This window comes from Rutidosis leptorrhynchoides, chromosome 1 (assembly GCF_046630445.1).
Source record: "Rutidosis leptorrhynchoides isolate AG116_Rl617_1_P2 chromosome 1, CSIRO_AGI_Rlap_v1, whole genome shotgun sequence".
NCBI lineage: Eukaryota > Viridiplantae > Streptophyta > Magnoliopsida > Asterales > Asteraceae > Rutidosis > Rutidosis leptorrhynchoides.
Genome location: NC_092333.1, coordinates 640,543,513 through 640,555,431, shown reverse-complemented (window position 1 = coordinate 640,555,431; position 11,919 = coordinate 640,543,513). Strand labels below are relative to the sequence as shown.

Below are 11,919 nucleotides of genomic sequence, written 5' to 3'. Positions count from 1 at the left end.
ATTTATAGAATTGATATGTTTTTGGTAATAAAAACGGGTAAACGGATCAGGCTACTTGAAAAAGTGACTAATTTTTTTCTTACATGTATGCAGGATTTTTTCATAACCGTTTCCGATTGTTTCTTTACCCACCTCAAAATATTTTAAACATGAGATATGAGGATATTAGAGCAGTGGGAGTGGAGCAATGGAGCAAGTCACTTACCCCGTCCCCCAGCTCGTCGCACGTCACCCCACTCCCCTCCCTAGTCAGTTTGCTTCGTCTCCCCCATGTTAGTCTCACACGCGACGGATGTTTACCCCCTTTTTTATTTTTGCTTTTTTTTCCAAATAAATAAATTACTAAATATAAAAAAATATTATTTTAACACATTAACTAACACACTAACTGACATAGGTCACCACTCCCCACTTTTTCTGACTTACCAAGTCAGACCTGATATGCCAAGTGACCTCAGTCACCACTCCCAATGCTCTTAGTACTCCAACCTCTAGATATTTCTCTTTGGATAATATGACAAACATACTTGGTTAGCCCCAAATGATTGACCATCCTATCTACCTATTTTGGCTACTTATGGGCATAAGTAATTGAATTCAATGTTTCCAACCTATATAAATGTTTTAAGTTATTATCATTTAATAATGAAGGGACCTCAAGTTGCATATGCCTAAATCAACAAAGTTCCTTATTATATAAAAATCAATCACAAAACATTCCAATGCAAACCATGTCTCCCTCTCATCTAGTGACCCTCCTATTCACTTTTTTCTTTCTGCTCATTCTACTTAATCTAATCATTACAAGATCTAGCTCTAGAAAATTGCCGCCCGGTCCCTGGAAGTTTCCGTTCATCGGAAACATGTTATCTATGATAAGTTCCGAACTACCACATCGTGCTCTCCGAAACCTGTCTAAAAAACACGGCCCCTTAATGCATCTTCAACTCGGTGAAATTTCTGCTTTAATCGTTTCATCCCCTCGAGTCGCTAAACAGGTACTCGTAAAGCACGATTTAGCATTTGCAAGCAGATTCGAAACACTTGTCTCCAAAATCGTGTTGTACAATTCAACAGATATCGGGTTTTCGCCATATGGCAATTACTGGCGACAAATGCGCAAGATTTGCATGTTGGAACTACTCGGTACTAAAAAAGTACAGTCTTTTTGTTCAATTAGGGAACAAGAAGTTGATGCGCTGATGAAAAAGATTTGTTCGCCATCAGGATCATCAACTGTAAATCTTTCTAAATATATATTTACGTTCATGAATAACGTTATTTCGAGAGCTGCATTTGGGAGGATTTATAAAGACCAGGATCTGTTGATAGAGACGATACAAGAGGCGGTTCATTTAGGCGGGGGTTTTGATGTAGCTGACTTGTTTCCTTCGTATAAACTTCTCCATCTTCTTACTGGTATGCAATGCAAGTTAACAAAAGTACACCAAAACCTTGACAGAACACTTAACAATATCATCGATGAACACAATACGAATTCAAAACTTTCGCAAGGTTGTAGAACTGGTACCGATGATGAAGATTTGCTTGATATTCTATTAAGACTTCAAAATAGCGGTGATCTTGAGATTCCAATCACAACAGAAAATATCAAAGCGGTTTTGTTGGTTAGTACTATGCACATTCTTATACTCATTTCAATAGACTCGATAAGTTAATTTTTTCTTCCGTATTTGATTAGTAACAGAATTGATGGCCGGTGGTTTCGTTTAGGAAAAGGGGCGGAAACGGTCACGGGATACTCGGATAGACCTTGTACGTCTGTGTAAACTATACTCCCATTACCCAGTGTTGAACTCAGAATTACTCGGCGAGTACTCAGTCAAACTTGCTCAAACTGAGTCAAACTCAGCCAAAACTTAGGATTACTAGAAAAATAGGTCAAAACTTGGCTAAAACTTGGAAAATTAGTTAACTGGTAAAAACTCGACCAAAATCGGTCAAAGTAAAACTTAGTCAACATCCGAGTACTCCCGAGTAGCCAATTTTTTAAACCTTGCCCTTACCCGAGTAACCTAAACGGAGAAAACCTTATCCGTTTACCCGTTTATTATTAGTGTTGGACAGTGGTATAATTTCCACATGTTTTGTGTGGCTGCACATTGAAAACAAAGAAGTCAAATACACTATTCTTTTGGAGGCCATGTTTGACCACATGTTCTATATGATGTAAAGTGAATTATTAGACAATTAAGAGTTCACTAACAACTCTTGTAAAAGAATTATGAGAAAGAGTTAATTACTCTTGTTCATGTGAGAAACATTATAGAGTGAGGGAAGTATAATAATCTAGTGATGAGTGGTCTAAATACTTCATTAGTATTTTCGGAGCCTAGATTGAGTGATACATTGTAACCTCTGGTTTGCCATATTTGCTAGTAAAATTCTTCTCTGCTTCCGCCCGTGGACTAGGCCTCACGCCGAACCATGTAAATCCTCGTGTCTTTATTTATTGCTTAATTGTTCTATTAATTTCTCGGCTCTTGAAAGTGCGTAAATCACAACAAACAGTAACTAGAATTGGTATTATGCAGGACATTTTCACAGGGGGAACCGATACAGCTGCAGCAACGGTTGAATGGGCCATGTCAGAAATGGTAAGAAATCCTCGAGTACTAAGAAAGGCACAAGCTGAAGTTAGAGAATTGCTCGATAAAAAGAAAGAAGTACACGAAGTTGACATTCAAGGATTAAAGTATCTAAAGCTGGTTATCAAAGAGACGTTAAGATTACATCCTCCGCTTCCTTTTCTAATTCCTAGAGAATGTCGAGAAAGCTGCGAGATTGATGGATTTTTGATACCGACGAAGACCAAAGTCATAGTTAACGCGTGGGCCCTCGGAAGGGATCCTGAGTATTGGCATGACGCTGAATGTTTTTTACCAGAGCGATTTCAAGATAGTACTCATGATTTTAAAGGAAGTAACTTGGAGTATTTACCATTTGGGGCAGGCAGGAGAATTTGTCCAGGGATTTCGTTCGGTGTGGCTAACGTCGAACTTGTTCTTGCGAGCTTACTTTATCACTTTAAGTGGGAACTACCTAAAGGAATGAATAATGAGGATTTGGATATGTTGGAGTCGTTTGGAGCCGCGATTCGAAGAAAGACTAGCTTGCATCTGATTGCCACCCCTTATTTTTAACTACTTTGGAAATTTGTAATATTTATGGTTCATCAAGACTTAACTTGTACTTATTTCCAATTATATTGAGGTTTTCTATATTGTACTTAATTTTACGATCATAAACGAAAAAAAAAAGATCATAAACGAAAACAAACAGGATCATTGTAGACAGGTTTGATGTAAATATTGAAATGTATCCGAGTTCTTAAACTAATTATTAGAAAGGATTGTGATTCAATACAAGTAATTTTTAGCCGTACACAGCTAAAATGTTTTAAGTTCTTGTATTGTACAAGATCGTAAAACATATTTGATTGTGTATGGCTAAAAATTGGTTGTGTATGGATCACTTTCCATTAAAAAAAAACACTTGTCTGATATCATTTTGACATATCATTTTGAACAGCTAGTTTTTTGAAACTTATATGATGCAGATAAGAAAATGGATGTCAAGATTCAACCCTGATACGGTGTATGGAGTCCCTGTCATGCTAAAGTGACATCGGAAGAAGCCTTTTGCGTTTTAAGTTACAGTCTTGCAGGTAATGAGACAAGCATAGATCAGAACAAGACATAAACACTTAAAATCGTATGAAACGTGTACTACCAACAAAATGATATGTAAGACGTCACACGTGACAAGGATGCAAATCATCTGTCGAATATAAAAATTTGTTTGAGGGTGAAATGTAAATAAAAAAAAAAAAAACGAAACATTTGATACATGTGACAAATATATATACTGTACGATATAATATACGTAAACAATAAGTCAATAACGAAAAATATTAGTACTACGTATTATATTATAATTATTATATTATATTATATTATCTCTTTTCTCTTTTATATATTAAAAGAGGAGCAATATCTCTCCTCCTTAAAAAATGTAGCCACTTTATGACCATAGGATCAATGACAATATGAGATCTTAGCCATCCATTTTCAAGATTAGCTAACAAATAAAAGTGATTAGCTAATCAAAACTTGAAATCCCCTAAATACCCTCAGTCAATTTACACGCGTGTATCAACCATTTTTTCTTCATTTCATACGGTGACCTGAATATCGCTACAATGGTTCTGCTTTTTTCAATTTCTTTTTAGGGTTTGTGCCTAAAATTCGTCCAAAGGTTGACGATTATGTCAATTGATTATCTCATCTCCGGTAATTTGGTATCTTTACAATACGTTAATTGATTTTCTCAAAAAAATTTTAGGGTTTCTATCCTAAAATTTGTTCATATATTTATCAAACTACCATCAGCGAAGAGTGTCAATGAAGAATGATTCTGATATTTAAACATATATTATAATACACGCTCCTCTTTTCCTGAAATTAGGGTTTATCAATAGAATTGGACTCATTACTGTGTATTATATATTCAGCATCATGATGATCAACAACATAAACCAGGTACGTTCATGATTTGTTGAAACATCATTTCATGAAATTCGATTGTTTATCTCATCTACCATTTACAACTATCACAATATATGTCTTTCAGTTACAATTAAAACAATCGATTGTGGGCTTAAATTTGATTTGTAATAAGGTTTGTTTGATTAAAAAGTTGTCTTGATTGAGTAATAAATATATAATTTTTGCACTCCAAGTATTCGCTTAGATGCTTGAATGAAAGTTTGTATGCTTTGGTTATCTAATAAAGTCGGTTAAATTAATAATTTCATTATCACTTTTATTAGTTATGAGTTTTCCCATAAATCATGATATCAATCTTTATGAATTGCTTGACAAGACTCTTCGTGGGGTTATCTTAGAGGAATGCTATTATGTAGTTGATTTAGTTGCCGCGATTGATAATTTGATCTTCCAGGTGTAAGTTATCAAATATTTATCACATGTTCCAAGTTTTTAGTTTCGTTTCTAATTGACCACAAAATGACAATGTATATAGTTCAAAAAGTAATAAGACAACCTCATAATATAGGCTTGATCTCTTGAATTTAGAGTTTCTTAACAGTTTGAAAATTTGAAAACTTTAGTTGATAAGTTGAAGTTGAGGTAAGAAGTTCACTGGCATAAAGTTCGTATTGTTTGTAGGCTGTAGCTATTGATTCTACTATATTTTTTAATTTCAATTAATTTTGATGTTTCTATAATAAGTAATTCTCAAGTTCCACTTCAGCATAAACAATTGTCATTACAATGGAAAAGAAATGAGGGCTACTTAATCAGTGAGTTTGTCTTGGTATTATGGATAGTGATTTAGTCATGATAGTTTTCAACGTACCTTCGTCAAGGTATGATTTCTGCTTGAACTTTGTTATTTGTATGTATAATTGAAGTCACCACATTGTGAATTCGTGATGATGTGATTGAGAGGTTGTAGCTTACACCTATTTACTGACTTACATGCTTTATGATTTTTTCTTATTTGATAAAATAAAAAAAAAATAGCTAAACAGAAGTAACATGTTGAAGTTTAGATTTATAGTGATGTATAATGTTTGTGTTCAACTTTGATGCTATCTTCAACTTATAAGAAGCTGACACAAAAGAAGTGTGGATTAACATGACTTTGTTGTTGAGGTAGAGACAACTTCAAAACTTCAGTCCTTACATGTAAGTACTTACATCTCATTATTGGTTAATGTCATTCATGGAGTTCTTGAACTGTAGGTGGGAAAACAAGCAGGTTGGGTCCATTTAGTAAAAAATGGAACTATCTAGGATATATAATGGGTTTGGTTGCCCCAAATGTCCACTTTATTCAAGACTATTACTGTTATTATTGCTCATGCACTTTCTAACAATAGTTATTTATTTGCTTAACAAAATGGGCATCAAGACGACGTGTCGATTTGATGAATTAATTTTGGTGATGGTTTTTGTTAAGCAAAAGATGCTTCAAGTAGTATCTTCAACTACTTTTAGAACCAAATCATCAATGGTTGTCAAAGGTTATGGTTAATTGATAGAGCAACAATAGTTGTAGGGTGTGATGCAAGTGTTGGAGATTTTTACTGAAAATATATAAAATAATATATGATTTAATATGGTTATGGTTAACTGATAGATAGTAGTAATATTTTATACAATTCAGTATTAATAGTAATCGACTCCTTTATCTATTTGTTATCTGAAAGTAGCGTTGCTTATATGATAATGCTGACTGACGCCTTAATGAATGGTGGTTCAAGTGTTACGATGTTGCAAGTCAGATAAGATCTGATATTTATATTTTTGTATACAAATCTGATTATCAAGGATCATATTATATTTATCGTGTCATAAAAATAAGTTTTGATATGTAGAACATTGGACACGATCTGATATTTTTTCTATGTAAATGAGAATGTGTTTTTGACACGTTACCCTTTAGACCAACTCCAACGCGCGTGTTGGAGTGGTTTTTTTGCTCAACACACTTCTTGTGCGGCGTATTGGAGGTCTCCAAGTTAGGCATAGGCGTGTGTGCTTGGAGCACAGGAACAAAAAAGGCGTGTAGATATATATGAACAATTTTGATTGGTACATTTTTTTATTTTTGAAATACCCCTTTAACACTCAGATTTCAATCATATTTTAAAATATCAATTAACACGTCAGTTAACACATCACCTAATTATTTTTCAGTTCACCAACACGCATGTCACATCAGTGCCAAGTACCCCAACCTCAACATGTCACTTTTACCTATCGCAGGTGGAGATGGTTTTAATGATGTCAACACTAATAAAAGTAGTCAAAGTAGTCGGTATACAAGAATATTTAGTTTTTATTGTATTTGAATCTCGAATGCTTTCTTGGAGTAACAAACTTTATTAATCCTGCAAATGTATAACTCCATTTCAATAATTTTTTTACTTAATCCCGCGAATTCGCGGGTTTTAAACTAGTATTATATTATATTATAATGTATACTAATTCTCATGAGACATGTTCACAGGGGTATTTTTGTCCTTTTACTTCATCTTATTCTTAATTACTATTTTGCCACCACCAACATACTACCAACTACCACCACCAATGTAACTCCTGCCATCTAACACCACCCACACGTTAGCCACTGCCACTACCACCACCACTCTACCACCATCAGCCAACTGTCACCGCCGCCATCCGCCACCGAGCCCCTTTGAAAGTACGAGAAAGGAACAACGGAAAAAGCAGCAGCGGTAAAACCACTTCAAAACAGACGGCCAGTGGCTACCACCAACAAGGTGGTAGACCACCAAATCACCGCCGGAAAATTAGAACCCACGGCGAAGATAACCGGTAAAGGGCAGGAAATGGCGGTGGAAGAAAGCTCCAACAACCATTACCAAAACCACCAGTAAAAATATCGGTGGTTAAGACTCTAATCGTGGGAAACGATCTCCGACCACCACGATCGGAAAAGGTTGATGGAGAAAATAACCGGATATAAAAAGGGGCCGATCCACCGTCCCGGTGGTCGGAAGAGGAGCTTGCTAATAAACCTGCATCATGAAGTAGAAGATCAAGTATGGAGATCCAGATGTAGATGACACCTGAATTTGTAAAAGGATGAGTAGATGAGTTTTTAGGAGTAGATGAGTTGTAAGAGTTTCTTGGGGAGAGTTTTTTTTTTTTTACCATTAGGTGTACTAATTGTCTGTTCAAATTGCATAGGACGGACCGAGTGATATATTACTCCAATTATATTACGGAGTCTACATTAGAGTGCTCCCAACCGTCCGCCCTCATCCTCCGCCCACCTCCGCCCACCCTGGGCGCCGTTGGCACCAGAGCGGCCCAGGTCCCGCCCAGGTCCCGCCCAGGTTCAATCGTCCAGCTCGTTGTCTTTTTTCAGCATTTTTGAGGGCGAAGAAAACGGGTATTTTGATCCGTTTGATGACCACCAACGGCTATTTCCCTCTCCCAACGGCTCCTAACGGCTCTTTTCCATTTTTTTTTCTTTTTTTTTTTTCCTTTTTTACTCTATATTACTCCAATTATATTACGGAGTCTACATTAGAGTGCTCCCAACCGTCCGCCCTCATCCTCCGCCCACCTCCGCCCACCCTGGGCGCCGTTGGCACCAGAGCCGCCCAGGTCCCGCCCAGGTTCAATCGTCCAGCTCGTTGTCTTTTTTCAGCATTTTTGAGGGCGAAGAAAACGGGTATTTTGATCCGTTTGATGACCACCAACGGCTATTTCCCTCTCCCAACGGCTCCTAACGGCTCTTTTCCATTTTTTTTTTCTTTTTTTTTTCCTTTTTTACTCTATATATACACACCATATCATATTTTTAACATACACAAACATACACTCTTTACTCGTATTTTCTACCCAATTCATCATTTCTATTCTCAAAAAATCCCAAAAAAATGAGTTCCGACTCCGAGCCCGACGTAAATATGGTATTATCGATCAGAAATACGACTACGAATCGAGCACTCGAAGCCATTGACGCGCTAGATGAATTAAGTGATAACGAAGAAGTAGAACAAATACCACGGGCACCTAGAAGATATTTACATAGAGATCGTCAGGGTCGTGCATTGGCTTTATGGAATGATTATTTCTCCGACAATCCCACATTTCCGGACGATTATTTTCGTAATCGTTATCGAATGAGCAAACCTCTATTTCTTCGTATTTGTCAAGGTATATTGAACTTTTCTCAAACTCCGGTTCCTAAATATTTTAGTTATTTTATTCAAAAACGTGATGCTACCGGATTACTTGGTTTTAATATTGTTCAAAAAGTAACCTCCGCCATACGTCAACTAGCTTATGCCGCTTCGGCCGATGTTTTTGATGAGTATTTGCATATGGGTAAACAAACCTCATATGATTGTTTAAACAATTTTTGCAAATGTATTTTTCACTTGTACGGTCCCGAATATTTGAGACGACCAACTGCACAAGATGTACAACGTTTGACCACTAAACATGCACCAATACATGGTTTTCCGGGGATGTTAGGAAGTATTGATTCTATGCATTGGAGATGGAGAAATTGTCCGGCACGTTGGAAGGGTCATTATACACGAGGTGACCATGGTTACCCGTCAATTATGCTTGAAGCGGTAGCATCGTATGATGGATGGTTTTGGCAATCGTTTTTTGAAACTGCCGGATCAAACAATGATATCAACGTGCTAAATCAATCCGACTTGTTTAGTGAGTTATTAGCCGGTGAAGCACCACCATGTACGTATACGGTTAACGGATGTACGTTTACTAAGGGTTATTATTTGGCGGATGGAATTTACCCGGAATGGTCTACAATAGTTAAGTCGTTCAAAAATCCGATAGACCCGAAACAAAAAAATTCAAAAGGTATCAAGAATCGGCAAAAAAAGATATTGAACGAGCATTTGGAATACTACAAGGCCGATGGCAAATTGTTCAACGTCCGGCACGACCGTATTATATTCGCAAAATTAGAAGGATTTTGTTGTCATGTGTGATATTAAATAATATGATAACCGAGGACAACGGCCGTGCATTTTGTGGACTCGAGGAGAATTATCGTCCGGTTCGACGACCAACGAGATCATTCCAAGAAAGGGTTCAAGCGCATATGCGAATGGACACGGAAATAAGAGATGCGGGCATTCATCAACTACTAAAACATATGCTTGTAGAACACATACATAATCTTCCACTAAATTATCGCATACGACATGATCCCACAAGAAATCCAAACAACCAAGATGACGCCGGACCTTCACACATTCCCGATGACGAAGAAGATCAAGAAGACGACGATGAAGAATAGGTCTTTTTATTGTAATGTTTTAATGTAATTTTTTTTAATTGTATCTTTATTTTAATTGGATTTTTTATTTTAATGTACTCTTTTATTTTAATTATTGTAATGTTTTTTAATTTTTAATAAAAGTTTAGTTTTATTTAAATAATTGTAATTTTTTGATAATATAAAATAATTCAAAAAGAAAATAAAAAAATTGAAGAATGAGTGTCTTTGTTGGGAGTGTTTAGTCCTGGGTTTAGTCCTGTGAAGGAAGTGAGATGGAGGTGCTGATGTGGCGCTGAATGGTTGGTTAGTCCTGGAAGACATTGTGTCATTGTTGGGAGCACTCTTAGAGTGGAACAACAATTACATAGTAATACGGAGTAAACATAGTATTTGACTCTTTTATTTTTAGTTTATATTTTGATTTTGATTTAGAAAAAACATCTTCCCATTTTCTGAGTTTATTTTAGAACGCCAAATAAATTTGGATCACAATCTGTGCTGTTTTTTGTATTCTTTTCAATTTCATAATGATTGTTTTTAGAAATAACAATATAAAATTCGTTTTTCAACATGTTTCACCTCAAATATTATCATTTTATGCTAGAATGAAAATTTTGAGAGGGAGCATTTTAATTTTAAATTTAAAATGCAAATTTCTAAATGTTTAATTACCTGACCGTTAATCGTATTTTTTAGACATTCAATTAACCGATCGTTAGCCGAACAAAACTACGCACAGTGAAACGCGGGCATTTTATACTCGTTAGTACTAAAGAAGATGCACAGGGGTCGAGCTAACAAGTAAAGTTAGGCCACTTGCTATCAATCGTGAGCCACCACCGCCACCGTTCGTCACCCTTTCACCACCACCACCAGCGAATCGTTAATGGGTCCGCCAGTGGACCCTGCAACGAGACCTTAACGAGCCATGGTGGGTCCAATTTCTGACTTTTCTGTTTCTTTTTTTTTCTTTTTTTTTTTTTAATCTAGCCATGGATGTAGCCATCGTCTTCAACCTCACTGTAATCGGAATCTTCTTCGACGGTGAGATATTTGAGCTTCATTGTAATCGGAATCGTAAACGGAATCGGAATCATCGTTGTTCATTGTAATCGGAATCGTAATTGATAATTGAGAAGTGATCATTGATATTGATAATTGTTTAATTAAGAGAAGTGACGAACGGAATCATCGTTGTTCATTGACGACGGTGAGATATTCGACGGTGTTCATATATAGAGAAGTAATATACTCCGTAATGTTTTATTTTATTTAATAATATTATTTTTATTTATTTATTGTATTTAAATAATAATTTTAAATTGGTTAAAGTTTGAAATGGAGTGTATGATAGTGAGTGTTTAGTGAAAGGAACGTGAAAGGAATGTTAAAAGGTTTGTGCTGATGTGGCAGTGAAAATGTTAGTGAAAGAACTGAACGATAGCAAGTGGCCTGAGAGGTGACGCAGGATATATAGCAATAAAATTACATATTCAAGTAACACCATACGAAACTTATAATAAATACTATGTATAAGAAATTAGTGTGAGCATAAGTTATGTTTAAAGTTTAAACATTAAGAAGGTAAAAATAAATATTATATCTATATCTCTAAATGGTAAAGGGCAAGTGAATAGGAAACTTTAGAACCTTTACAAACTTGCCCCAAACTTTTTAATTCTTATAACTCAATCACATTCTCTATAAAAGTACATTTCATAGTTATTACAAACTTACCTCAAACTTCACATTTCATAATTTACTCATAAAACTTCTCATTCATTATAAATCGCCCACAAAATTTTTACTATCTACTAACTATTTATTATTATTATTATTATTATTATTATTATCATTATTATTATTATTATATCTAATAGACAAAACACTGTAGCACTATTCATCAATAGTAATCAGGGGTATTTTCATCATTTCACTTTTTTTTTGTTAATTGTGTTTTCAACCATGAATAGCACTATTTCTACTTTCACTTTCCACAAAACTAACCCATAACTTTCATTAAAATACAAATCAAACCCCCACTTTATACCTAATTCTAAATTTTAAATTATTCTA

The 11,919-nt window shown here is 35.4% G+C and overlaps 2 protein-coding genes across 2 annotated transcripts; both read left to right on the top strand.

Annotated features, from left to right (window-relative positions):
* The first annotated feature begins 389 nt into the window (after positions 1-389).
* LOC139885699 (premnaspirodiene oxygenase-like) lies at positions 390-3,254 on the top strand. Its single transcript, XM_071869454.1, has 2 exons — positions 390-1,628; positions 2,556-3,254. The coding sequence occupies exons 1-2, from the start codon at positions 723-725 to the stop codon at positions 3,162-3,164; spliced, it is 1,515 nt and encodes a 504-aa protein (XP_071725555.1). The 5' UTR covers positions 390-722; the 3' UTR covers positions 3,165-3,254.
* Positions 3,255-8,491: 5,237 nt separating this feature from the next.
* Positions 8,492-9,550, top strand: LOC139849305 (uncharacterized). The gene has a single exon (XM_071838969.1). It carries the CDS (start codon positions 8,492-8,494, stop codon positions 9,548-9,550), a length of 1,059 nt encoding a protein of 352 aa, XP_071695070.1.
* The last annotated feature ends 2,369 nt before the right edge of the window (positions 9,551-11,919 follow it).